The following is a 27,556-nucleotide window of genomic DNA, read 5'->3' on the forward strand; positions in this document are numbered from 1 at the left end:
TCATCTCAGAGCCAGAGCCAAATGAAATGGAATTTCATTCCCAGCAAGGCTGGTCCTAAAGTTTGTGCTCATAAACTTGCTTTACAGTAATCTATATACTTTGAGTTTTTGTGCTCTGCCCACTCTGTTTCTCCCGCCTATGCCAGAAGCATTGCTCCAGTGGACCCAGGGCCCCAAGCCTGAGGGGAGGCCCCAGGATGTTCTGTGCCTGTGGGGTGGTTGGAGTGGTGACAGCAAGGGGGTACAGTTTAAACATGGAATTGCATTTTTATTACTTGATTGCTACTGCTGCTGTCACCAAGGGAGTAAGGGGGCTCCTGGTACAGCTGCTTCTTACTGCAGTTTATGCTTTAATATCTATCCCTAGGAGGGAGTTTGAAACGGTAAAAGGGCAGTTGAGGGGATAGACAGCGGCAGCACCTGTACCACGCTGCCACCAGACTTAGCAAGTCTGAACGCAGCTTTAATATTTTTTATTTTCTAGTGACTATATTATATGTTCTTATTTTATTTTCAGTGATACATTATACTTACTGATGAGATTTAAATCCTTTTGTCATATTTTAATAATGTAATTAGAGAAGGATATGATAAACATTTCAGTACCAAGATGATTTAATGTACAATATCAGTCAAGTTTCGTGAGCGTTACTTCTTTTTCGCAGAAAATTTTGAAAATATAATAAATGTTTAAAATGACCAATAATCCCAGAGGGTTACTTCTTTTATGTCACTTTAACTTTTAAAAGTATATTTAAGTTAGGCTAAAGCCAGCATTTTGTTGCACTAGAAGAGGGGTTGTAGGCTTACCATCCCAACATTTTAGTACCCAACTGGAATTTTTCATTGCCTGTCTTGAGTAATACTTTTCTATTGTGAACAGTAGAAATTATTTTTTAAAAATGCTATAGTTTATAATTCTTAAGACATTTTTTTTTCTTTTAACATCTTTATTGGAGTATAATTGGTTTACAATGGTGTGTTAGTTTCTGCTTTATAACAAAATGAATCAGCTATACATATACGTATATTCCCATATCTCCTCCCTCTTGCATCTCCCTCCCACCCTCCCTATCCCCCCCCCAGCTGGTCACAAAGCACCGAGCTGATCTCCCTGTGCTATGCGGCTGCTTCCCACTACCTATCTATTTCACATTCGGTAGCATATATAAGTCCATACCACTCTCTCACTTCGTCCCAGCTTATGCTTCCCCTTTCCCATGTCCTTAAGTCCATTCTCTATGCCTGCGTCTTTATGCCTGTCCTGCCCCTAGGTTCTTCAGAACCATTTTTTTTAGATTCCATATATATGTGTTACCATACGGTATTTGTTTTTCTCTGACTTACTTCACTCTGTATGACAGACTCTAGGTCCATCCACCTCACTACAAGTAACTCAATTTCGTTTCTTTTTATGGCTGAGTAATATTCCATTGTCTATATGTGCCACATCTCGTTATCCATTCATCTGTCTATGGACATTTAGGCTGCTTCCATGTCCCGGCTATTGTAAACAGAGCTGCAATGAACATTGTGGTACATAACTCTTTTTGAATTATGGTTTTCTCAGGGTATATGCCCAGTAGTGGGATTGCTGGGTCATATGGTAGTTCTATTTTTAGTTTATTAAGGAACCTCCATACTGTCCTGCATAGTGGCTGTATCAATTTATATTCCCACCAACAGTGCAAGAGGCTTCCCTTTTCTCCACATCCTCTCCAGCATTTATTGTTTGTAGATTTTTTGATGATGGCCATTCTGACCGGTGTGAGGTGATACCTCATTGTAGTTTTGATTTGCATTTCTCTAACGAATAGTGATGTTGAGCATTCTTTCATGTGTTTGTTGGCAATCTTTATATCTTCTCTGGAGAAATGTCTATTTAGGTCTTCTGACCATTTTTGGATTGGTTGTTTGTTTTTTTGATACTGAGTTGCATGAGCTGCTTGTAAATTTTGGAGGTTAATCCTTTGTCAGTTTCTTCATTTGCAAATATTTTCTCCCATTCTGAGGGTTGTCTTTTCATCTTGTTTATGGTTTCCTTTGCTGTACAAAAGCTTTTAAGTTTCATTAGGTCCCATTTGTTTATTTTTCTTTTTATTTCCATTTCTCTAGGAGGTGAGTCATAAAGGATCTTGCTGTGATTTATGTCATAGAGCGTTCTGCCTGTGGTTTCCTCTAAGAGTTTTATAGTGTCTGGCCTTTTATTTAGGTCTCTAATCCATTTTGAGTTTTTTTGTGTGTATGGTGTTAGGGAGTGTTCTAATTTCATTCTTTTATATATAGCTGTCCTGTTTTCCCAGCACCATGTATTGAAGAGGCTGTCTTTTCTCCACTGTATATGCTTGCCTCCTTTATCAAAGATAAGGTGACTATATGTGTGTGGGTTTATCTCTGGGCTTTCTAGCCTGTTCCATTGGTCTATATTTCTGTTTCTGTGCCAGTACCATACTGTCTTGATTACTGTGGCTTTGTATAGTCTGAAGACAGGGAGCCTGATTCCTCCAGCTCAGTTTTTCTTTCTCAAGATTGCTTCGGCTATTTGGGGTCTTTTGTGTTTCCATACAAATTGTGAAAATTTTTGTTCTAGTTCTGTGAAAAATGCCATTGGTAGTTTGATAGGGATTGCATTGAATCTGTAGATTGCTTTGGGTAGTAGAGTCATTTTCACAATGTTGATTCTTCCAATCCAAGAACATGGTATATCTCTCCATCTGTTTGTATCATCTTTAATTTCTTTCATCAATGTCTTATAGTTTTCTGCATACAGGTCTTTTACCTCCTTAGGTAGGTTTATTCCTGGGTATTTTATTCTTTCTGTTGCAATGGTAAATGGGAGTGTTTCCTTAATTTCTCTTTCAGATGTTTCATCATTAGTGTATAGGAATACAAGAGAATTCTGTACATTAACATTGTATCCTGCTACTTTACCAAATTTGTTGATTAGCTCTAGTAGTTTTCTGGTAGCATCTTTAGGATTCTCTATGTATAGTATCATGTCATCTGCAAGCAGTGACAGTTTTAGTTCTTATTTTCTGAATTGGATTCATTTTATTTCTTTTTCTTCTCTGATTGCTGTGGCTAAAACTTCCGAAACTATGTTGAATAATAGTGCTGAGAGTCGACAACCTTGTCTTGTTCCTGATCTTAGTGGAAATGGTTTCAGTTTTTCACCATTGAGAATGATGTTGGCTGTGGGTTTGTCATATATGGCCTTATTATGTTGAGGTAAGTTCCCACTATGCCTACTTTCTGGAGAGTTTTTATCATAAATGGGTGTTGAATTTTGTCAAAAGCTTTTTCTGCATCTATTGAGATGATCATATGGTTTTTCTCCTTCAGTTTGTTAATATGGTTTATCACATTGATTGATTTGCATATATTGAAGAATCCTTGCATTCCTGGGATAAACCCCACTTGATCATGGTGTATGATCCTTTTAATGTGCTGTTGCATTCTGTTTGCTAGTATTTTTTTGAGGATTTTTGCATCTATGTTCATTAGTGATATTGGCCTGTAGTTTTCTTTCTTTGTGATATCTTTGTCTGGTTTTGGTATCAGGATGATGGTGGCCTCATAGAATGAGTTTCGAAGTGTTCTTGCATGTGCTATATTTTGGAGGAGTTTGAGAAGGATAGGTGTTAGCTCTTCTCTAAATATTTGATAGAATTCGCCTGTGAAGCCATCTGGTCCTGGGCTTTTGTTTGCTGGAAGATTCTTAATCACAGTCTCAATTTCAGTGCTTGTGAATGGTCTGTTCATATTTTCTATTTCTTCCTGGTTCAGTCTTGGAAGGTTGTGCTTTTCTAAGAATTTGTCCATTTCTTCCAGGTTGTCCATTATATTGGTATATAGTTGCTTGTAGTAATCTCTCATGATCCTCTGTATTTCTGCAGTGTCAGTTGTTACTTCTCCTTTTTCATGTCTAATTCTGTTGATATGAGTCTACTCCCTTTTTTTCTTGATGAGTATGTCTAATGGTTTATCAATTTTGTTTATCTTCTCAAAGAACAAACTTTTAGTTTTATTGATCTTTGCTATTGTTTCCTTCATTTCTTTTTCATTTATTTCTGCTCTGATCTTTATAATTTCTTTCCTTCTGTTGGCTTTTTTTGTTCTTCTTTCTCTAATTGCTTTAGGTGTAAGGTTATGTTGTTTATTGGAGATGTTTCTTGTTTCTTGAGGTAGGATTGTATTGCTATAATCTTCCCTCTTAGAACTGCTTTTGCTGCATCCCATAGGTTTTGGGTCATTGTTTTTTCATTGTCATTTGTTTCTAGGTATTTTTTTATTTCCTCTTTGATTTCTTTAGTGATCTCTTGGTTATTTAGTAGTATATTGTTTAGCCTCCATGTGTTTGTAGTTTTTACAGATATTTTCTGTAATTGATATCTAGTCTCATAGCTTTTTGGTTAGAAAAGATACTTGATACAATTTCAATTTTCGTAAATTTACCAAGGCTTGATTTCTGACCCAAGATATTATCTATCCTGGAGAATGTTCCAGGAGCACTTGAGAAGAAAGAGTATTCTGTTGTTTTTGGATGGAATATCCTATAAATATCAATTAAGTCCATCTTGTTTAATGTATCATTTAAAGCTTGTGTTTCCTTATTTATTTTCATTTTGGATGATTTGTCCATTGGTGAAAGTGGGGTGTTAAAGTCCCCTACTATGATTGTGTTACTGTCCATTTCTCCCTTTTATGGCTGTTAGCATTTGCCTTATGTATTGAGGTGCTCCTATTTTGGGTGCATAAATATTTACAATTGTTATATCTTCTTCTTGGTTTGATCCCTTGATCATTATGTAGTGTCCTTCTTTGTCTCTTGTAATAGTCTTTATTTTAAAGTCTATTTTGTCTGATATGAGAATTGCTACTCCAGCTTTCTTTTGATTTCCATTTGCATGGAATATGTTTTTCCATCCCCTCACTTTCAGTCTGTATGTGTCCCTAGGTGTGAAGTGGGTGTCTTGTAGACAGCATATATATGGGTCTTGTTTTTGTATCCATTCAACCAGTCTGTGTCTTTTGGTTGGTGCATTTAATCCATTTACATTTAAGGTAATTATTGATATGTGTGTTCCTATTACCATTTTCTTAATTGTTTTTGGTGTGCTATTGTAGTTATTTTCCTTCTCTTGTGTTTCCTGCCTAGAGAAGTTCCTTTAGCATTTGTTGTAAAGCTGGTTTGGTGGTGCTGAATTCTCTTAGCTTTTGCTTGTCTGTAAAGGTTTTCATTTCTCCATCGAATCTGAATGAGATCCTTGCTAGGTAGAGTAATCGTGGTTGTAGGTTTTTCCCTTTCATCACTTTAAATATGTCCCCTCACTCCCTTCTGGCTTGCAGAGTTTTTGCTGAAAGATCAGCTGTTAACGTTATGGAGATTCCCTTGTATGTTATTTGTTGTTTTTCCCTTGCTGCTTTTAAAATTTTTTCTTTTTGTTTAATTTTTGATAGTTTGATTAATATGTGTCTTGGCGTGTTTCTCCTTGTATTTATCCTATATGGGACTCTCTGCGCTTCCTGAACTTGACCTTTTCCTATCCCATATTAGAGAAGTTTTCAACTATAATCTCTTCAAATATTTTCTCAGTCCCTTTCTTTTTCTCTTCTTCTTTGGAACCCCAATATTCGAATGTTGGTGGCTTTAATATTGTCCCAGAGGTCTCTAAGACTGTCCTCAATTCTTTTCATTCTTTTTTCTTTATTCTGCTCTGCAGTAGTTATTTCCACTATTTTATCTTCCAGGTCACTTATCCGTTCTTCTGCCTCAGTTATTCTGCTATTGATTCCCTCTAGAGAATTTTTAATTTCATTTATTGTGTTGTTCATCACTGTTTGTTTGCTCTTTAGTTCTTCTAGGTCCTTGTTAAACGTTTCTTGTATTTTCTCCATTCTATTTCCAAGATTTTGGATCATCTTTACTATCATTACTCTGAATTCTTTTTCAGGTAGACTGACTATTTCCTCTTCATTTGTTTGGTCTGTTGGGTTTTTACCTTGCTCCTTCATCTGCTGTGTGTTTCTCTCTCTTTTCATTTTGCTTAACTTACCGTGTTTGGGGTCTCTTTTCCACAGGCTGCAGGTTCGTACTTCCTGTTGTTTTTGGTGTCTTCCTCCAGTGGCTAAGGTTGGTTCAGTGGGTTGTGTAGCCTTCTTGGTGGAGGGGACTGGTGCCTGTGTTCTGGTGGATGAGGCTGGATCTTGTCTTTCTGGTGGGCAAAACCACATCTGACGGTGTGTTTTGCCATGTCTGTGACCTTATCATGATTTTAGGCAGCCTTTCTGCTAATAGGTGGGGTTGTGTTCCTGTCTTGCTAGTTGTTTGGCATAGTGTGTCAAGCACTGTAGCTTGCTGGTCGTTGAGATGGAGATCTCTGGGAGAGGTTTTGCCGTTTGATATCACATGGAGCCGGGAGGTCTCTGGTAGACCAGTGTCCTGAACTCAGCCCTCCCACCTCAGAGGCACAGGCCTGACACCCGGCCGGGGCACCAGACCCTGTCAGTCACATAGGTCAGAAGAAAAGGGAGAAAAAGAGAAAGAAGAAAAAAATGAAATAAAATACCATAAAGTTATTAAAATAAAAAATAATTATTAAAAATTTAAAAAGTTAAAAAGTAGTTAAAAAAAAAAGAAAATAAGAAAGAAAGAAGAGAGCAACCAAACCAAAAAACAAATCTACCAGTCATAACAAGCGCTAAAAGCTATGCTAAAAAATAAAAAAAACCAGACAGACAGAACCCTAGGACAAATGGTAAAAGCAAAGCTATACAGACAAAAATCACACAAAGAAGCATATACGTAAACACTCACAAAAAGAGAAAAAGGAAAAAATATATATATATCTATATATTAAAAAAAAGGAAGAGAGCAACCAAATCAATAAACAAATCTACCAATGATAATAAACTCTAAATATTAAACAAAGATAAACATAAAACCAGGAACAAATTAGATGCAGAAAGCAAACCCCAACCCTACAGTAGCTCCAAAAGTCCACCACCTCAATTTGGGATGATTTGTTGTCTCTTCAGGTATTCCAAAGATGCAGGGTACACCAAGTTGATTGTGGAGATTTAATCCGCTGCTCCTGAGGCTGTTGGGAGAAATTTCCCTTTCTCTGTTTGCCCAGCTCCTGGGGTTCATCTTTGGATTTGGCCCCACCTCTGCGTATAGGTCACCTGAGGACGTCTGTTCTTGGCTCAGACAGGACAGGGTTAAAGTAGCAGCTGACTAGAGGGTTCTGGCTCACATAGGGGGAGGGAGGGGTACTGAATGTGGGGCGAGCCTGCAGCGGCAGAGGCCAGTGTGACATTGCAACAACCTGAGGTGCCCCGTTTGTTCCTCCGGGGATGTTGTCCCTGCATCACCTGACCCTGGCAGTGGCGGGCTGCACAGGCTCCCAGGAGGAGTGGTGTGGATAGTGACCTGTGCTTGCACACAGGTTTCTTGTTGGCTGCAGCAGCAGCGTTTGTGTTTCATGCCCATCTCTGGTGTGCACGCTGATAGCCGTGGCTTTTGCGCATCTCTGGAGCTTGTTTAGGCAGTGCTCTGAATCCCCTCTCTTCGCGCACCCTGAAACAATGGTCTCTTGCCTCTTAGGCAGATCCATACATTTTCCCAGACTCCCTTCTGGCTCACTGTGGCGCACTAGCCCCCTTCAGGCTGTGTTCACGCAGCCAACCCCAGTCCTTTCCCTGAGATCTGACCTCCGAAGCCCGAGCCTCAGCTCCCAGCCCCCACCCGTCCCAGCGGGTGAGCAGACAAACCTCTCAGGCTGGTGAGTGCTGGTTGGCACCGATCCTCTGTGCGGGAATCCCTCTGCTTTGCCCTCCGCACCCCTGTTGCTGCGCTCTCCTCCATGGCTCCGATGCTTCCCCCCCCACCATGCCCCGTCTCCACCAGTGAAGGGGTTTCCTAGTGTGTGGAAACTTTTCCTCCTTCACAGCTCCCTCCCAGAGGTGCAGGTTCCATCCCTATTTTTTTTGTCTCTGTTTTTTTTTTTTTTCTTTTGCCCCACCCAGGTACATGGGGAGTTTCTTGCCTTTTGGGAAGTCTGCGGTCTTCTGCCAGCATTCAGTAGGTGTTCTGTAGTAGTTATATTTCTGATGTATTTGTGTGGAAGAAGGTGATCTCCACATCTTACTCCTCCGCCATCTTGAAGGTCTCTTAAGACAGGTTTTTAATTGATAATGGAATATCTGTTTTGTAAAATTCATATTTCTATAGGAGTAATATTAAATCTATTCATCTTGAATTCAGCATTCCATAGAGTTTCAGTGGTGAATAAAAATTCAGAAAGCACATTAGCTGTAAAACTGAGGTGCATTTCTCAAGATTTAGCACTCTAACCTTACTTAGGAAGGAACCAATTTTATATTTTAGTGAAAGGTTTTCGGTTTTTAGCAGTCAGCATCACGTTAAAGTGACTGCCAGAGCTTCTCTCATGCTAATTTTGCTGTTGTGTTAGTGAAAGCAGTATGACAATAATAGACTCTTGAAACAGAGAATTATTAGTATTCACATAACATTGAACTGAAAGCATCTTGACCTGGAACAGAAAAATGATTGACTTGTTTTATAGCAGAAAATTTAGACTTTTAATGAACTAAACCAAATGGGGAAAATTGTCTAGTACTTTCAGTTTAGATTATTAGCTATATCATTCTTTTTTTTTTCATGAGATCAGAAGTGTTTATTTCAGTAACCTAAGTACCTTAGACAATTAGGATAAGTAGCACATTTGATTTCCCCAAACTTATGATGATTATAGTAAAACTGTGTACAAGTTAGTACCTTTACATATCATTTTTTCATCACAGTTTATTGTTTTGAATAGATACAAAATAATGGAATTTGTTGGTGTATTAAATAGTTTCCAGCTATATTGGGTGAGAGTACAGAAACGGGTTGAAGAAAATGTTGCGAGACTATATGATTCTTACTGTTTCCCCTTCCTCATGGAAGTATTGTCTAAAAGATTTGAAATGGTATAGGAAGAATGTCTGGTGATGTATAAATAGAAGTTTTTTCATGCAAAGTCCTTCTAAGCTTTATGCCTATGCAGCTCACCTTGCCTCTTTCTTCAAATGAATTTGCTAGTTGATTGATTAAAATTCAGATGAATATTATGTTTTACAAATAAAATAATTATAGCATCTCATGATTGTATTTATCTTACATCTCATTTAATTTGAATCATGGTATTTTTCCTATCAAAATGTGTTTTCTTATAATAAAAATGTGGAAGTTCTCTGGTTGGGTGTTTAGAAATTTTATAACCTCTGGTTATTAAAGTGAATCTTGGTAATTTAGATAATTTTCGTTTGCTTAGATAACTTTGAAACTTTTAGTATTGTATCTAACCCTTTAGTGTTTCTCGAAGTATAAGTAAATGTGCATGGAATTTTTAAAAAATGTATGATTTAGCTTCAAGCACAAGTGTGAGTGCCTAAGTTCTATCCTATGTCAACTTCTTTGAGATTAAAACAAGATTTTTCTTCATATGGTAACATCTACTTAGACTCTTCATTAAACATATTTGAAAGCAATGAATATTATAGAGTAGAAATAAAATGAATGAATTATAGTTTCTACTGCTTCTTAGTCTCTGAGATTTGTGGGATTTATGGAATATTTTTGAAATAAATTTCCTTTCCAATATTACGTACTATATCTTTTTACTGTAAAGCAGATAGTTACTATCTGTCGCCTTTTAAGACTTACGGTGTTCTAGGCACTAAGTGCTTTAACACATTGTTAATTAATTCCTATAACAATTCTATTATATAAGGAAGAAGCCAAGATTTAGAGCTTTAACTTTTCTCTAGGTTACTCAGATGTAGTGGGTATTGGAGCTAGAATTCAAACCTATTTTGCATGATACCAAAGACGTTTTGGTAATAGGATGTGGTTAAAACAAACTATTACATTTGGAAATGTGAACTTCTTATCAGCTATAAAGTTGACTTTAAGATTCCCTCATATTGTATTAATCCTGCTCTAATAGTCTCACTCTTTTTGAATTTTTACTAGCGTATGATGTGTGTGTGATGGCATGGTATGGAATATGTGGCTGACATATACCATCCAGTGGTCTACTGTTTCTTAACTGTTTTTCTTCATTCAGCTAGTTAATTATGTAGATGATCAGTTGAAATTTTGTTTATTATGTATCTTCTTGATATTAAATTATTTCGTAACAGAACCCAAGCATACTGAAATAAATTGAACTTAAATTAAAACACCCAAATTTTCCGACTCGTAAACTGGGAAGATCAAGGATATTATAGGTCCAAAATGTTTTCTAAACTCTGGTTATTGACAGGTTTTTTTTTTTTGAAACAAATATTCAGAAAATCCTTAAGCTTGATTAATTCATTCTTGATTTTACCTAAGTGTAATTGGAAATGTGTCCTCTGTCTCTCAGTAAACTGTATTTTTAGGTTTATTCTTGAATTATCATTGTTCCTCATTACAAAATCATTGTTAAATTCTTATGGCTAAAGGGATTCATTGGTACAGCTAGGCAACCAGACAGCTGCCATAAACAGCTTTCTTCTGCCATCTCCCAGTTGGAAAATCATAGAAGATGATCCTGGTCAGCCTGGCTTAGGTCATATGGCATCCCTTGTACCATTATCTGTGGCGCGATATATTGAGATTGGGCCAACTTGATTATAGGCTGATCCCTAAGGTCAGGATGTCTTCTGTGACCAGAAAACAAAGAAAAGGATGACCACCATTACCCATTTAGTGACTACATAATATGTGCCTATTCTTGGCCAACATTTTAGAGCTTGGGCTCAGTAATAATCAGTAAAGTAGTTCATTGACTCCAGTGGCTAATCTGGGGCTCAGAGAGTTGTAGAACCTTCTCTTCTCTCCACTAACACTAGAGACTACATTACTCTTCCTTAGTTCAAAGAAAGAAATGGCTAAATAAATGTATTAATATTGTGTGTGCATTATATGTGTGTAAAAAAGAATTAACTATATTATTAAGTAATAAAGCCTTCAAAGTAATACATTTATTGTCTTGTTTATCTTAATCATAATTTCTTTACCTTAGATGAGGGATGCTATTATAATCATTTACAATATTCGTTAGTGTGTAAAATAAGCATCTTACTACTTTATACAGCTAGTTACTGTTCAATCCCAAACCTGAATTCTGTTTTTTAATATTCTCTTTTTTTATATTTATTTATTTACTTATTTATTTTTTGGATGCATTGGGTCTTAGTTGTGGCATGCGGGATCTTTCACTGTGGAGAGTGGGCTCTTCAGTGCAGTGCACGGGCTTCTCTCTAGTTGTGATGCACAGGCTCCAGAGTGCGTGGGCTCAGTAGTTGTGGCACGCGGGCTTAGTTGCCTCACGGCATGTGGGAATCTTAGTTCCCCGACCAGGGATTGAACCGGTGTCCAGTGCATTGCAAGACGGATTCTTAACCATTGGACCACCAGCGAAGTCCCCAGCCAAACCTGAATTCTAACCTTCTAATTCCTAAGAACATTACACATCTCTCCCAATGATATGCCTTGCTTTTTATATATTTTAAGTCACATGGTAGCTATTTTATACACACTGTAGTTGGTTGTAACTGTTTTTCTCATACCTGAGTGATGGCCATCTGCTTCCAGTTTTTAATGCTTTATTTTCACTCATTGACTATGTTGTAGTTGTGAACATATGTTTGTTTTTTAGTTATTCACTTAATACATATTTATTGAGTACTTGCGATATATATATGTTTATATACACACACAAACATACCCAATATATACTTTTATAAAATAAATTATTCTTTTGTATTGTATTATTCAAGACACTGGATTTTTCCAACAGGGTGGTTTTCTTGCAGGCAAGGAGATCACTTGCTCGTAGTATTTACAGGAGGATCTTTTTTTGTTGAGCATATCTTTTGCATATATTGTATTGTAATATCCTTATATTTATCTGTAGGTTTATAAGCATGCACAGATATAATATTATATATGAATAAAGTATTATTTACAATATGGGAAAAGCTAAATAAAGTTTGAATTAGAACTTGGTAGGAAAGATGGTGCTTGAGCAGATGGTTTTGCTATGTTAGTAAACTGGTTGCTGTTTTTTTTTTACGGAAATGATATAAGCTTATTTTAGAAAGTTTGCAAAATACACCTGAGAAAAAATAAGGAAATAAAAATAACCTGTAATCTTAAAAATAAATCACTGATAAAAATTTTGATATCTATTTCTAATTTCTTTTGCAGATATATATCTATATCTGTTTATATAAACATATTTGTTTAAATAAACAATATGAGCTATGCTATACACTTTGATTTGACTGTTATTCATGATAGACTTTTGAACATTTATTTCAGTTTTCCCTCCATTATAAAAAGCCTTGCGGGACTTCCCTGCTGGTCCAGTGGTTAAGACTCCATGCTCCCAATGTAGGGGGCCTGGGTTTGATCCCTGGACAGGGAACTAGATCCAACAAGCATGCCGCAACTAAGAGTTCACGTGCTGCAACTAAGAGTCCACATGCCACAACTAAGAGTCTTCATGCCACAACCAAAGACCCCGCATGACGCAACAAAGATCCCGCACACTACACTGAAGATCCTACGTGCCACAGCGAAGATCCCGTGTGCCGTGACTAAGACCCGGCACAGCCAAATAAATAAATATTTTAAAAACCTTGCAATGAATATCCTTATTTCTTCTCTAGGAGTACATTTATAATCCCTTGCATAAATTTCTAGAAGTGAAGTTTCTTGATTTAGGGGCATACAGAATATTCAGGAGAATATAACATACACAATGACAAATTGAAGATTACTAATGCAAAAGGTTGATCTGGTTTGTAATGACTAATCTAAACCTCACAATCATATTTCAGCTAGTTAAATCTGTTTTTTTTTTTTTAATGAGATGTACACACTGATTAATCCTTAGCACTGTCTCTAAAAGTGTTAGCACTCTCTCTATACTGTCATCCCCAACTTAGAAGAGTTGTCATATGTAGATGCCACCTGAATAGTCATTTCTTATATTGATAAAAGTAGATTATTAGATGACAGAATACAGATTTTGTGAACCAAAATTTAAGGACTATGCTTTTCCAAAAACACAAATTTAGAAAAAGCAAGATAACATCTGTTATTCTTTTCAGGCTGATCAGTTGATGTTCGCTTTGCATTTCGTTCGAGGCATGCATCCTGAACTTTTTCAAGAAAATGTAAGTGGAAGGAAAGGAGAAAAATATTAAAAGAGTTGCATAGAAATCTGGTAGTGGGCGGACTTATGGTTAGATTAGAAGTTACTTAAGGCTAGAAATTACATGTCAATCTATTTATTTTTTACTTAGTTAGAAGTTTAGTGTAAGATGCTGATTTACAGTTCTACTCTCCTTTGGGTGAGCCCAGTATTCTGAAGCAATGGTAAGACAGGGAAAGAACTCTAACTTACCATGCTACCTACATTTTTCTGAACACAAGTCCACTTTTCCAGGGTACCAGAAGAGTCAGCCTTCTTATTTTCCTCATCTAAGCAGTGGAACTGATAAATATAAAAAAGTTAAACAATATGGGTATGCCACTACATTATTTATTACCTCCACTGACTTGCTCAGAGTCAGCAGATGAAGCAAGAGGGTGGGCAGTTCTCAGAAGCCTTCTTTGAGCCTGCAGGTTTATGTTAATCTTTTAATGTATAATTTATCTTTTTTTGTCTGTGACTTCATTTCTGGTCTACCATATAACCCCCTCTCAAAGTTGAAAAGAATTTCCTTCAAGATAGAGCTAAGTAATCCATCTCTGACCTGCTTCTAATATTAAAAAAATTATTTGTAAGTGATTTTTCTCATTATTATGCCATTATCATTAAAGTGAGCATTCAGTAGCCAGAGTGGCAGCGAATAGTATATATGGACAGTGCACTTTGACCTAGTAACCTTTAACTCTCTATGGTCAGATTTTAACTATGCTCTGGGTTCCCCTCATTTGAATAGTTAAAAGAATGCATACCATTCCATGTGACTGTTCTCTCTTTATTTTTCTCTAACTCCACATGCTCTGGCTGACTTGTATAGTTTCTTCCAAATTTAACTTGACTCTTTTTATTTACACTATTTACTTTGATGCCTTTCCCTCCTCCTGTATAATGTTTTTCACCATGCTCAATATGTTCTGCTGTATAAGACTTAATTTTCCCTAGTTTTCCCTCCTGGAGTATAAATAAATTATCATTGGGAAAGGAGAACAGTTTTCTTTGACTCGTGTAAAGTAGTAGTGATAATTTGTATTTTATTTATTTGTGACTGTGTAACTTCAGTAGGGAGAATGAGTGGTCAGAGTGGGTGGAGGCAGGAAGTATGTTGCTTTGGTAATTTTTCCATATTGCTCTCAAATTTTAATATGTCTTGGTTTTATTTGCTGGCCAATGTGTAACAAATAGTATGGTAGTGCCCATAATTATCTGAATGCGTAACCCAGAGTGAAGACATAGATTTTCTAAGAGCTCTAGATTCTGTAACACTTGATAAATTTTGATTCCATGGGTTAATTTTTTCTAAAAAAAGGAGTAATGGTAGTCTTCTCCCAATATGTTGGAAAAGATAAGTTAATGGTAGTACTTTTCTCTATTTTTCCCAATATACACAATTTTTAAACTTTTGTTGCACCTTACTGCTTATCTATTAGTGAGGAGTAGTATATAATAGGAAAAATTAAAGGTAGTGACAAATGCTAATTGAATAAGACATTTAAATTTTTAGATGTTGAGACTCACATGTGTAATGTAGTTCTATTTTTGTCTCAAAATTATTCTAGTAGATTTTGTTTTAATGTTTTATGTTGGTATGGTACATGAACTCATTCTTATAATGTTAATGTAGTAGAAGTGGGAAGGTATGAAAAGAGTTTTTTTTTTTTTTTTCCATGTCTTTAGAAAGCTAAACTGTAAGCTGTCTTATGGGGAAATTTAAAAAGATTTGTTAAATGGTTAGAATATTTTTTGTGTGTTTCTCATATTTTTATTTAATAGGAATGGGATACATTTACAGGTGTGGTTGTTGGAGACATGTTGCGGAAAGCTGTAAGTTAAAATAACAAAATTATTATTTCACTCTTAGCGAAAATAATTCTGACTTTGATTTCATGAAATATAATTTGTTTGAGAGAAGTTTTAAATTACTGTTGAAATTATATTTTAATTAGAGGACTATATCCTTGCCTCTATTGCCCTAATAGAAAATGGACCTATATGTGTTTTTTTTGTCCTTGAGGACATGTATTCTTTTGAGAATATTAATTAAATATAAGAAATTAATATGGTTTCTTTTTTTCAGTGTATATATATTTGGTTCCAAGAACACTTTTGTAATTCGAAGAAGATCAAATCTCGTAACGTAACTAGGAAAATTTTCTTATATAAGTAAAGTTAAAAATTACTTCATTTAACTTTTGACAACTTTATTCAAATTTAGCTTTTTCTCTAGTAATTTTCTATTTAAACATGGAATGGATAATATTATTCTTCAAAGCAACCTATCCAAACTGTAATGCGAAACCTAGATTATGTCTGAAATTCAAAATATAATTAAAAATAATATAATTCTATGGAAGTTTCTTATTACATTTGCGTTTTTCTGAAGTTTCACAAAAGATTAAGCCCTATGTAAATGAATGTAACATTTGTCTAAATGTTTACCAGTACCTTACGTTATGTAGAATTTTACCATATTGACTTGTAAAATAGATAAAAATTTAAAAATACATAGAATGAGTTTTTTTCAAAATAGTGTTCATAAAATTAGCTGGTCAATTTTTAATTTTTTTAAGTCTGAGTTTTACCAGATATACTAAGGAAAATAATTGCTCTTATTAAAAAGGACTCTCAACAAAGAATACGTGATCAACTTCCATCTTGGATAGATCAGGAAAGAAGCTGGGCAGTGGCAACATTAAAGGTATTCCTCTTCTACTATGAGTGATTTATTTTTTTTGTATTTGAGTTATTTCTGTTTATATTTTTATGTGCTACTTACTCATACTCAGTGTTGATATTTTTGTGAAAATGATGTAAAATCCCTGGGTAAAAGAATATCCAAGAATTATTCTGATTAGTCCTTTAAACAATTTTAATAGAATGCAAAAAATCAATAATTATGAAAAATAGTGAGAATTTGAAGCGATTTCTGGATTATTGGGCAGGACCTCTGAACTATTTCATGAACTCCTAATGGCAAACTTAATAATAATCAACATGATACAGTTAAAATTGTTTGAACAATTGATCTACTGAGAGGTTACACTTGGGAAAAAATCTTAACTGTGTTAACCTAAAAATTATAACGATGCTTTTTTTCACATACTAATTTCTTGTTAAGTAAAGAAATGCAAAACATTTAGGAAAGGGGGGCTTTCCTATTCAGAGAAAGTTTATAATATACATTAGTGTTTTATTATCATTTTAGTTTATAAAACATTTTCAAATGAATTATCTTATTCAATTATCACACAAACCTTAAGAGGGAGGTATTATTAACTTTCTTTTTACAGATGAGAAATAAGAATCAGTGCAGCGAGTTGCAAAATGCATGAACCTATTTTCTTTTCAATTTCATACATATTTTTGAGGACCTGTTATGTGACAAGCATCATGTTAAATACTTCAGATGCATTATCTTATTATCACAATGACCTATTGAAGAGGTCATAATTATGCCTGTTTTTGAGAAGAGCAAGCTGAGGTGTAGACAGGTTAAATAATTTATCCAACATCAAATAGCTGGGAAGTTTTGGAACTATGATTTTAATTCAGGCATTCTGACACCACATTCCTACATGCCTTTGATATGTAGGTTTTCCAAATATAGTGTTTTTTTCCTCTCTTTCTCTCCTTCCTTCTTTCCCCTCCCCACAGTTTTTTCCCCTGGTATGACTTGGGTGGTGAGGATGGGGGCATGGGGAAGGAAAAGCCTAACTTCCAACAGTTCTGTCTGTGTTCTTTACTCAGGCTAAAGTGTTGTGTTTGTGGGGAATGAAAGACAAATATATTTCTCTCAAAATCTGTTACATATGTTTCCATTCTTCCTTTCCTTTCCCTGCTTTTCTTCACAACTATTCTAATGGTACAGTAGCACATGGTTAAAACGGTAGGGGTAGCCAGCAGTTATTGATGACTTACTATGTTCAAGGTATTATGCAGAATTTGAAAATGGATCATCTCATTAGATATTTTCAACATTGTGAGGGGGCTACGGTTGTTGCCCTCATTTAACAGATAAAGAAACTAAGGCCCAGAGTGATATAGTCACTTACTTATGGTCACTGAGAAAGTATAGAGTCAAGATTTGAAACTGGGCATATTTTTACACTCTAACGTGGAACTCCATTCTGGCAATGGTTAAAATTTGCACATGGTTTTAATGAAAGTATTCTTTTCTCCACAAGGTGGAGATAGGTACAAATGTTTTTATGTAGAGAAAAGATTTGTTAACTTGCAAGTATTGATTTAGTACTACTTTGGAAATATTTGCTTTTATTTAATTCTGGATTAGATAAGTCTGCCATACTGTTTCTGACCTAGAAGTGATTAAATAAGCCAACACGAATTAGAAAGCAAATGGTAAACATCAATAATTGGTTTCCATTTACTTTTTTTAGTGTGTGTGTGTATTTAGTATGGATGTGTGTGTGTGTATTTATATTTGCTTGTAGCTCAGTATATATGGTTATTTTTATTTTTTAGATTGCTCTCCCCAGTCTTTATCAGACCCTCTGTTTTGAAGACGTAGCTTTGTGGCATACTTATTATCATAATTCAATGTGTGAGCAAGAGTTTCCATCTATTCTTGCAAAGAAAGTTTCCTTATTTCAACAGGTAAATTATCTAAATGCATAAATGTATTTAATGTTTCTCTTGTCACTCAGAAGCCATTTAAATAAAAGCTTTGCCTTTAGGGTGTCACATAACCTTAATGGGCATATGTGGGAAAGGGCTTTCTGCTTTTGCCACCTTGTCCAGACACTGAAATCACTGGCAACGTTTCTTGGTAGGGTGCCTCGCACTGTAGCTTTTCTTACTTCCTCTGCCTCTGACCCAAGGGGAATTTCTCAATAGAGAACATGTCTTACCGAAAGAAGTTAAGGTTTGGATTGTACAGGTTCTTCACTCTTTTCCCAGGGTTCTCTCTAAGGAAAAGACCTTATGGTGAGGAACAGGGAACTTTTTTTTCCATTTTGTTTCGAAATAGAATGATGAAACCTACTGGTGGGTTCCACTCAGTCTTTTGGCTAGACCAAAGTCTTAGGTTGGAGAGGACACAGGAGTTGACGCTCCAGGAAATGACGCTTCCATTTATATCTCTTAACTAGGCTGCTGGCTGTGCTTCTGCCCCTTGTTGAATTCTATTTCACCAAGTGTGTTTAAAAACAACGAAAAAAAAAAAAAAACTGAGAAAAACTTCATTTGAAAACTTAAACATCTAGGAACAGATAGATATGATTCAGCATAAAATTGGTAGTTTGAAAATTTTAGTTAAGAGTTTTATGCCTCCGCACTGCTGTCACCAAGAATGCTTTACCTACATACCCTTATTTTCACCTGCCATTGGGCCCTTTATTAGTTCCTGAAGACATAGCTAATGCTATGACCCTTGCATGCTGATGTTTACTTTTGATGATAGATCTGATGAATTTTAGTAATATTTTGGCTATTAAAGATGTGTCTTTTTACATACCTATTGTGACAGTTTTAGGCATAGTAAATATTGCGGTAAACATTTGTTTAATTTAACATTAACTATTGTTTAGTTACAGCTGTTGTAGGAACTTTATTATTTAAAAATACTCTGCACTTTATTTTAAGGTTCTTGTGGTACAGGCTCTCAGACCAGACAGATTGCAAAGTGCCATGACTCTATTTGCATGTAAAACTCTGGGTAAGTACACTTCTTTTCTAGAACTAGACCAGTCACCTAAATTATTTGTTTTTAATTTACATTTTATTCTATGCTGACCTTAGTTTAGAAAGATTATACATTTTTTTCCCCTTTATCCTACTTATCTTACAGTCTCTACCTGGTTTTTTTGTTTGTTTGTTTTTTTGTTTGTTTTTATTTTGGCCACTCCACGGGGCATGTGGGATCTTAGTTCCCATACCAGGGATCAAACCCACACCCCCTGCACTGGAAGCATGGAGTGTTAACCACTGGACCACCAGGGAAGTCCCTTGAAGTAACCTTTTACTAGCATTTTTTGAGAAAATAGAAGCAATAAGACAGAAAATTTTTATTTCCCACTAACAGTTCTACCAGCTACCTACACTGGTACTCATAACTCATTCTGCTTTCCCTTCTGTTACTCTGAATGAATGTCCTTGCTCCAATTAAAGGCCAGCCATTTGCTCTTTCCTTTTTCATTCCTGCCATTATCCCTTTTTCCTGCATCATCAATTTCACCTTCTTTACTGGATCCTTTCTGTTAGTATACAAACATATTTTAGTATCACCTGTCTTAAAAATGCTGCCCATGACCCTCTATCCCCTTTCTGTCATCCCATTTCTTTATTTTCTTCTACAACAAAACATCCTGAAAGTGTGTCTGTAGTCAAAGACCACAGTAATCCATTTCCTCAACTCTTATTCTGCCTTCAATTCATTCTATTTGTACTTCCTCCCTAAAGTTCCACAAGATTGCTCTTGTTAAGGTTAATGAGGTCTTCTTCCATATATCTATTTCCAATAGTGACTTCTGTGCTTTTGTCTTACTTGATGTCTCAACAAAGTTGTCCATTTGTTCCTTCTTTAAACACTTTCCGCTTTCTTCTCTTGATTATTATGTTTCCTCTTTCATTTCTCAATCCTTTTAGGATTTTCCTTTTCGCTTTCCTTTATTGGTTGCTTCTCTGTATGTTGGAGTATTCTTCCTTCCTTCTAAATGTTGGAGTATTCTTCCTTCCACTGCAGTCTTGCCCTGGGTTCCCTTCTTTCATTACTATACATTCTTTCATGACCTCATTCAGTTCCTGACTTTAAATATCATTTGTAAATTACTGACTCTTATATCTCTTATTTCTAACCCCAACCTCTCTGTGGAATTCTAGGATCATATATACAGATGCTCATTTGATGTTTTCTTATGAATGTCAGATGACCAATACAGAACTTTTGATTTGCCTGTACTAGGATCCACTCAGTTGCTCAAAACAAAAAACCCAGAAGTGATCCTTTCTCTCTTTTCGTTACTTCATATACCCAATCTACCAGCTAGTCCTTTTGGCTCCAACTCTAAAACTTACTCTGAATTCATTTACTTGGTGTCATTACTACCAATCTAATGCAAACCACCATCATTTCTCACCTCATTTACTGCCATAGCTTTGGCTCTATCTTCATAATGTGGAGAATCTAATTACTTCTCATACTTCCACTACCATCTACCACTTTGTTCAAGCCGCCATCATATCAGGCTTTCTTTCTTTCCCACTTCCAGTTTATTCTCAGCATAGCAGCTAGAGTGTCTCTTGAAATATAAGTTAGATCATATCACTTCTCCATTCTAACTCTCTGATGGCACCTCATCTTTCTCAGAGTTCCTCTTACAGGGTCTTACAGGGTCTTACCTCTTCTGGTCCTCTTCTTCCCCTCAGATCTCATCTCCTATCACTGTCACCCTTGCTCAATCTTTTCCAACCACAGTAGCCTTTTTCCTGTTTTTCTAGTGCCGCAAGTTTGTTTCTGCAGTCTCAGGGCCTTTGCACTTGCTGTTCCTTTTTCAAGCAGATTTCTACCCCCAGTTATCACCCTTGCTTCTCTGCTCAACTGTCATCTTTTAAGTTAATACTTTCTCTGAGCACTCTCTATATAATAACATACTCTTTCCTCAGTTCTCCATATCCTCCTTTGCCTTGTTTATTTTAACTGTTATCACCATCTGACATATTGTTATTTACCTCTTTATTAATTTCCTTTTCCCCAACTAGAATATTAGCTGCATGAGGGCACAAGCTTTGTTTTGTTCATGGTTGTACCCCAGTGCCTTAAACAGCTTCTGGCGCATGGGCACTGTAAGTGTGTGTTAAAGAGACCGCTTTCCTCATTGGTCTCCCTGCCTCAGTTTGCACTTCCCCTTCAGTCCATTCTCTTCAGAAGGCTGTGTGAGCTTTTAAAAACTTAAATCAAATCATCTCTCTTTTTTGCTTAAAATCTCCAAAATCTTTTCAAAAAACACTTAGAATGAATTCCAGATTTATATATGATTGATGCTTGAACAGCATGGTTTTGAACTGTGCAGGTCCACTTTTATGCAGATTTTTTTCTAATAGTAAATACTACAGTACTACATGATCCGCAGGTGGTTGAATCTGAATATGTGGGACTACGGGTATGGAGGAACCGTGGATACAGAGGAACTATGGATACAGAGGGTCAACTCTAAGCTATGTTCAGATTTTTGCCTGTGGACGGTCAGTGTCCATAACCCCCCTGCATTGTCTACGAGTCAACTGTATAAGCTTACAAAGCCCCACACAGTCTGGCCCCAACCTTCTTCTCTAACCTCATCTTGCTTCCTTCTTGCCTGCCACTGTGCCTTCATGGGGGAAACAGCCTTAGGGCTTTTGCACTGTTTGTTCTCTGTTTTTGTTTGTTTTTTCTTTGTTATTAATTGTTGGCTCCTCTGTATCATTCAGATGTTAATGTTACATTTTCAAAGAGGCCTTTCCAGGCCATCTAATCAGTACCAACACATCTACCTGCTTTAATTCTTTACCCATTTCTTCACACTAACTGATATATTTCTTGCTCATTTATATATATTTTTTGTCTGTTCCTATAACTCAAATGCAAGTTTAAGTAAAATGAGGCAATTTCAGAGAGGTTCTTAGGAGGCTATTCTTTTCTCACCCATGTAGTCTTTAAAAATATGCTCTTTGTGCCACATTGCACATGACCTTTCTTATTGAATTTGTAGTTTGACCCTCTACCTACTCTCTGGAATACTTCTGTATTGTATTATTTCATCTCTAGGTTAAATGGCATTTAAGGTTTAATGGCAGTAAGTGAAAACCTCATGATATGCACATATTCAAATGCTTTGAAAGTTTAATATACTTCTAAAATTATACTCTACCTATTTCTAAGCAAAAGCTATATATACTGGTATATGGCTGGATGACTTTGTATTTGGTCAAGTGGTTTTATTAATACAGTTTTTATATAAAATTGGAGGTTTTACTGTATGAATAAGTTTTAAAAGTTCATATTGCTGGAAAATGACAAGCACTTATCTTTTTAATCAAATTTTAGAGATTTGATTTCAAATGTAATTTCTCAAACATTATTCATATGGAAAGACTTTTATTAAGTTTTAGCAATCCTTTTTATAATCTATAAACTTTAAAATAGTAACTTATAAAGATGCATTTATGAAAGTAGTTTTGGTTTGAAGATTTAAGTTAGCAGAACACGCCTCAAAACTTTCAGGCGTGCTACTTTAATATAATCCTACAAACCAAGCCTTGTGTACTAGCACAGTCTACTGCATTACTTTTTCAAAATAGCAGTTTTGAATCTACTGCTTTACTTTTTCAAAATAGCAGTTACCAGATGCAGATATTCTGGCTTCTGTAATTCTGATTTAATAACTATTCTGAGCACAATATTATGCTGTGTGTATTGAGGTATTCATGTTCACAGAAGATGGTGCAATAGCTACAAGAACCAGTAACTTCTCAAAGGTTCTTCATCAAAAAGTCTTTTTGAGCCTTGAAACTTTCCTAGTTTTACATTCCTCTACTTCTCTTATCCATGCTAACATCCCATCCCATGATCTTTGCTTCCATAGCTCAATCTGTCCTGTGAAGTCTGTGTCTAAGAGAAAGGGAAGGACGTAAGGAAATGTGTATTCATTTTCTATTGCTGCTGTAACAAATTACCACAAATTAGCAGCTTAGAACAATACCCATTTATCATCTCATAGTTCTGTAGGTCAGAAGTGTGGTAGGCCCTCCTGGTTTCTCTGATCCAAGTTGCCCAAGGCTAAATACAGGTGTTGGTCATTTGGACTCTTATTGGGAGGTTCTGGGAAGAATCCATTTCCAAACTCACTCAGCTGAATTTGCACCATGCAGTTGGAGAATCGAGGTTCTTTTTGTCACTTTGAGTTTTTAGAAGTCTGTCTGTTTTTAGAAGCGTTTGCATTCTTTGATTGTATTTGTGGCCCCCTTCATCCTTCTTTATAGCCAGCAATGGCAGATTGATTTCTTCTCATGCTTCACATCTCTGACCGCCCCCTCTGCCTCATCTTTCCTGTTCTCTCTTCAGGCTGCATCTCTTTGACTTTAAGCTGGAGAAGTTTTTCTGCTTTCCAAGGCTCAAGTGATTAAATTGTCACACTTGGATAATACGGGATAATCTTATTTTAAGATCCATGACCTTAGTTACATCTACAAAGTCCTTTCACAGAAGTACCTAGGTTAGTGTTTGATTGAACAGCCAAGGGGTAGGAATCTTGAAAGTGATCTTTTTAGAATTTTACTCTACCACAAAATGTTTGACATTTTTCGTTTGTTTCCAGGCTTGAGTATTATTGCATTTCTAAAGAGTATTTTCCCATTTAATTGGTTGATGTGTGTTAGGTTAGATAGTGGTTGTCGATTTTCCTTCTTTTTATTGATATTTGTGTTACATTTTAAGAGTTGTCTTTTCTCTCTGATAAAGGAAAAGTAATTTTCTTATCAGTCTCTTTGTTAGGGAGGATGAGATGAATGAGGAAGAATGAATCAATTATACTTGCTAACTATAATAGTTTGATAGTAATTTGCTGCTTTCTTTACTCAGGTACCTAAAAAGTACAGGAACAATATTCTTTCCTTTTTAAACTGCAAATTATTTCTTTTTTATTATCTCAACATTTTGTCTGAGTAAAATAAAATACAGTAAAGGTTAGAGTTATTTCGTTGACTTATTTTTAGTTCTTTTTTTCTTTTGAGAGAATTGATGTATTTTAACCGTCAAGGTCAAAATATAAGATCTCAGTGATTTACAAGTCGTTTTACACTTTGATAATTCACAATGCAATGAACATTTTTGGCTCTTTAACTTTATTGAATAGTTTTGAATGATTGACACTGACAGTTCAAATGCTGGCATGAGTCAAAATTAGTTGGGTTAATAAAACCAATGATTATATATAGACTAAGTTCACTTAAAGTGCAATGTGGATTTTACTGGAGTTTTGTGGGTGGAATGGCTAACATGCAATTCCCAGTAACATGAGTGTCACCTGTGTTATCTTAAACAGTAAAATGTTTTTCATGAGTTTTTTCTCTAAATCCAAAATGTTCCAATACTTTGAAATATTGTATAAAATGGATTAATGAATATATATTTATCTTCTGTGGGATTTTAACATTAGAAATAGTAATTGAATTTATGCTTGGCTCTGTATACAAAATGGTGAGCAAAACAGATATAATTCCTGCCTCATGGAGTTTAAAATGTCTGTTAAATTAAGAAATGATATGATAATCATTTTAACTTTTAAAAGATAATTTCTGTATTGGCATGTATTTTCCAAATAAAACATATGTTTCAGTCAGTATACGCATGCCTTGTTTTATTGCACTTTGCAGTTACTGTAGTTTTTACAGATTGAAGGTTGTGGCAGTCCAGTGTCAAGCAAGTCTTTTGGCACCATTTTTCAAACAGCATTTGTTCGACTTGTGTCTCTGTGTTGCATTTTGGTAATTCTCACAATATTTCCAACTTCTACATTATTATTATATTTGTTATGGTGATCTGTGATCAGTGATCTTTGATGTTACTCTTGTAATTGTTTTTGAGGTGCCAAATAATGCCTACATGAAACATTGAACTTAAGTGATAAACATTATGTGTGTCTGACTGCTCTACCACCCAGCTGTTCCCCCCATCTCTCCCCCTCTCCTCAGGCCTCCCAATTCCCTGAGACACAACAAATTGAAATTAGGTCAGTTAATAACACTAAAATGGCCTCAAGGAAAAGGAGGAGTCATGTGTCTTTTTCATTAAGCTTAGTGAGGAAAGCATGTCCAAAGCTGAGATAGTCTGAAAGCTAGGCTTCTTGCTCCAAACTGTTAGCCAAGATATAAATGCAAAGGAAAAGTTCTTGAAGGAAATTAAAAGTGCTACTCCAGTGACACATGACTGATAAGAAAGTGAGACATTCTTATTGTTGATATGGAGAAAGTCTTGGAGGTCTGGATAGAAGATCAACCCAGCTACAACATTCCCTTAAGCTAAAACCTAAACCTAATCCAGAGAGACGCCCTAACTCTCTTCAATTCTACGAAGGCTGAGAGAGGTCAGAATGCTGCAGAAGAAAAGTTTGAAGCTAGCAGAGATTGGTTCATGAGCTTTAAGGAAAGAAGCTGTCTTCACAACATAAATGTGCAAAGTAAAGCAGCAAGTGCTGATGTAGAAGCTGCAGTAAGTTATCCAGAAGATCTAGCTAAGATAATAAGTGAAGGTAGCTACACTGAACAATAGATTTTCAATGTAGATGAAACAACCTTCTATTAGAAGAAGATGTCATCTAGGACTTTCATAGCTAGAGAGGAGAAGTCAATACCTGGCATCAAAGCTTCAAAGGACAGGCTAACTCTCTTGTTAGGGGCTAATGCAGCTGGTAACTTTAAGTTGAAGCCAATGCTCATTTACCGTTTTACAAATCCTCAGACCCTTAAGAATTATGCTAAAAATCTACTCTACCTGTGCTCTATAAATGGAACAACAAAGCTTGGATGACAGCATGTCTGTTTAGAACATGGTATACTAGATTAAGCTCACTGTTGACCCACTGCTCAGAAAAAAAAAAAAAGTTTCCTTTTAAAATAATACTGCTCACTGATAATGCACCTGGTCACCCAAGAGCTCTGATGGGAATATACAATGAGATTCGTGTTGTTTTCATGCCTGTTAATACAACATCCATTCTGCAGCCCATGGATCAAGAAATAATTTTGCTATTCAAGTGTTGTTATTTAAGAAATGCATTTTCTTAGGCTATAGCTCCCATGGATAGTGATTCCTCTGATGGATTTTAGCAAAGTAAGTTGAAAACCTTCTGGAAAGGATTCCCCATTCTAGATGCCATTAAGAACATTCACGATTCATGGGAAGGGGTCAAAATATCAATATGAACAGGAGTTTGGAAGAAGTTGATTCCAACCCTCGTGGATGACTTTGAGAGGTTCAGGACTTCAGTAGAGGAAGTCACTGAAGATGTGGTGGAAATAACAATAGAGCTAGAATCAGACGTGGAGCCTGAAGATGTGGCTGAATTGCTGCAATACCATGATTAAAACATTTATGGATAAAGAGTTATTTCTTACAGATGAGCAAAGAAAGTGACTTCTTGAGATGGATTCTACTCCTGGTGAAGATGCTGTGAAGATTGTTGAAATGACAACAAAGGATTTAGAATATTACATAAACTTAGTTGATTAAGCAGTGTCAGGATTTGACTCCAATTTTGAAAAAGTTCTACTGTGGATCAAATGCTGCCAAACAGCATTGCACGCTACAGAGAAATCGTTGGTGAAAGGAAGAGTCTATTGATGCATCAACCTTCAGTGTTGTCTTATTTTAAGAAATTGCCACAGGTACCCCAGCCTTCAGCAGCCACCACCCTGATCAGTCAGCAGCCATCAACAATAAGGCGAGACTCTCCACCGGCAAACAGATTACATCTTGCTGAAGGCTCAGATAATGGTTAGCATTTTTTAGCAATAAAGTATTTTTTAGTTAAGGTATATTGTTTGTTTAGACATATTGCTCTTGCATACTTAATAGACTACAGTATAGTGTAAACATAACTTTTATATGCACTGGGAAACCAAAAAATTCATATGACTTGCTTTATCACAATGCTCGCTTTATTGCGGTGGTCTGGAACTGAACCCGCAGTATCTCTGAGATATGCCTGTAGTTGTTAGAAAAGATAAGGAGAAATATATTATACCAGAATTACCTATCCTTCTCAGGAGCATTTGCAACAAACTGACAGTAGCTCATACTGCATATAATAAAAATGTTTGTGGTCATTTTATATGAAAATATCTTTATATACATTTTGACATATTCTTATCACATAGTACATCTAATTAGAGGTCTATGAGAAGATATAGAGGAGTAAAAAGATGAGAAACACCTGTTTTTCCATCATTACAAGATAATCATCATTAACATTTTTATGTACACCTTTCTATTCTTTTTAGGCACATAGATGCATATACAATATGGTATCATGTTGCCTAATCTACTTTTCTTTTCATGGGTATACTATTTTTATTTTATCCACATTTAAATTTCACCATCCAACACTGAGCTCAAGTATATGCTGGCCATATGTTCAGATTTTTGAAAGAAAGATAAATGGACAGACGGCTTTAATCGTTTAATATGTTAAACATTGCACAATATTCAACAATTAGAGAAAGTCTAGGGGATGGTATAACCATATACCTTTATATATTTAGGGCCACAAGTATAGGGACAAGCCCTACAATTTAAG

At 35.8% G+C, this 27,556-nt stretch overlaps 1 protein-coding gene across 4 annotated transcripts in view; it reads left to right on the forward strand.

Annotated features, from left to right (window-relative positions):
* Positions 1-27,556, forward strand: part of DYNC2H1 (dynein cytoplasmic 2 heavy chain 1) — a 365,046-nt gene that overhangs the window by 176,273 nt on the left and 161,217 nt on the right. For all 4 annotated transcript variants that reach the window (XM_082339858.1, XM_082339859.1, XM_082339860.1 and 1 more), the window contains exons 71-75: positions 13,171-13,236; positions 15,042-15,092; positions 15,889-15,966; positions 17,751-17,882; positions 18,870-18,942. In XM_082339858.1, the coding sequence (XP_082195984.1) occupies positions 13,171-13,236; positions 15,042-15,092; positions 15,889-15,966; positions 17,751-17,882; positions 18,870-18,942 (400 nt within the window). The remainder of the gene's footprint in view (positions 1-13,170; positions 13,237-15,041; positions 15,093-15,888; positions 15,967-17,750; positions 17,883-18,869; positions 18,943-27,556) is intronic.

Source organism: Balaenoptera borealis, assembly GCF_965194805.1.
Source record: "Balaenoptera borealis genome assembly, chromosome: 11".
NCBI lineage: Eukaryota > Metazoa > Chordata > Mammalia > Artiodactyla > Balaenopteridae > Balaenoptera > Balaenoptera borealis.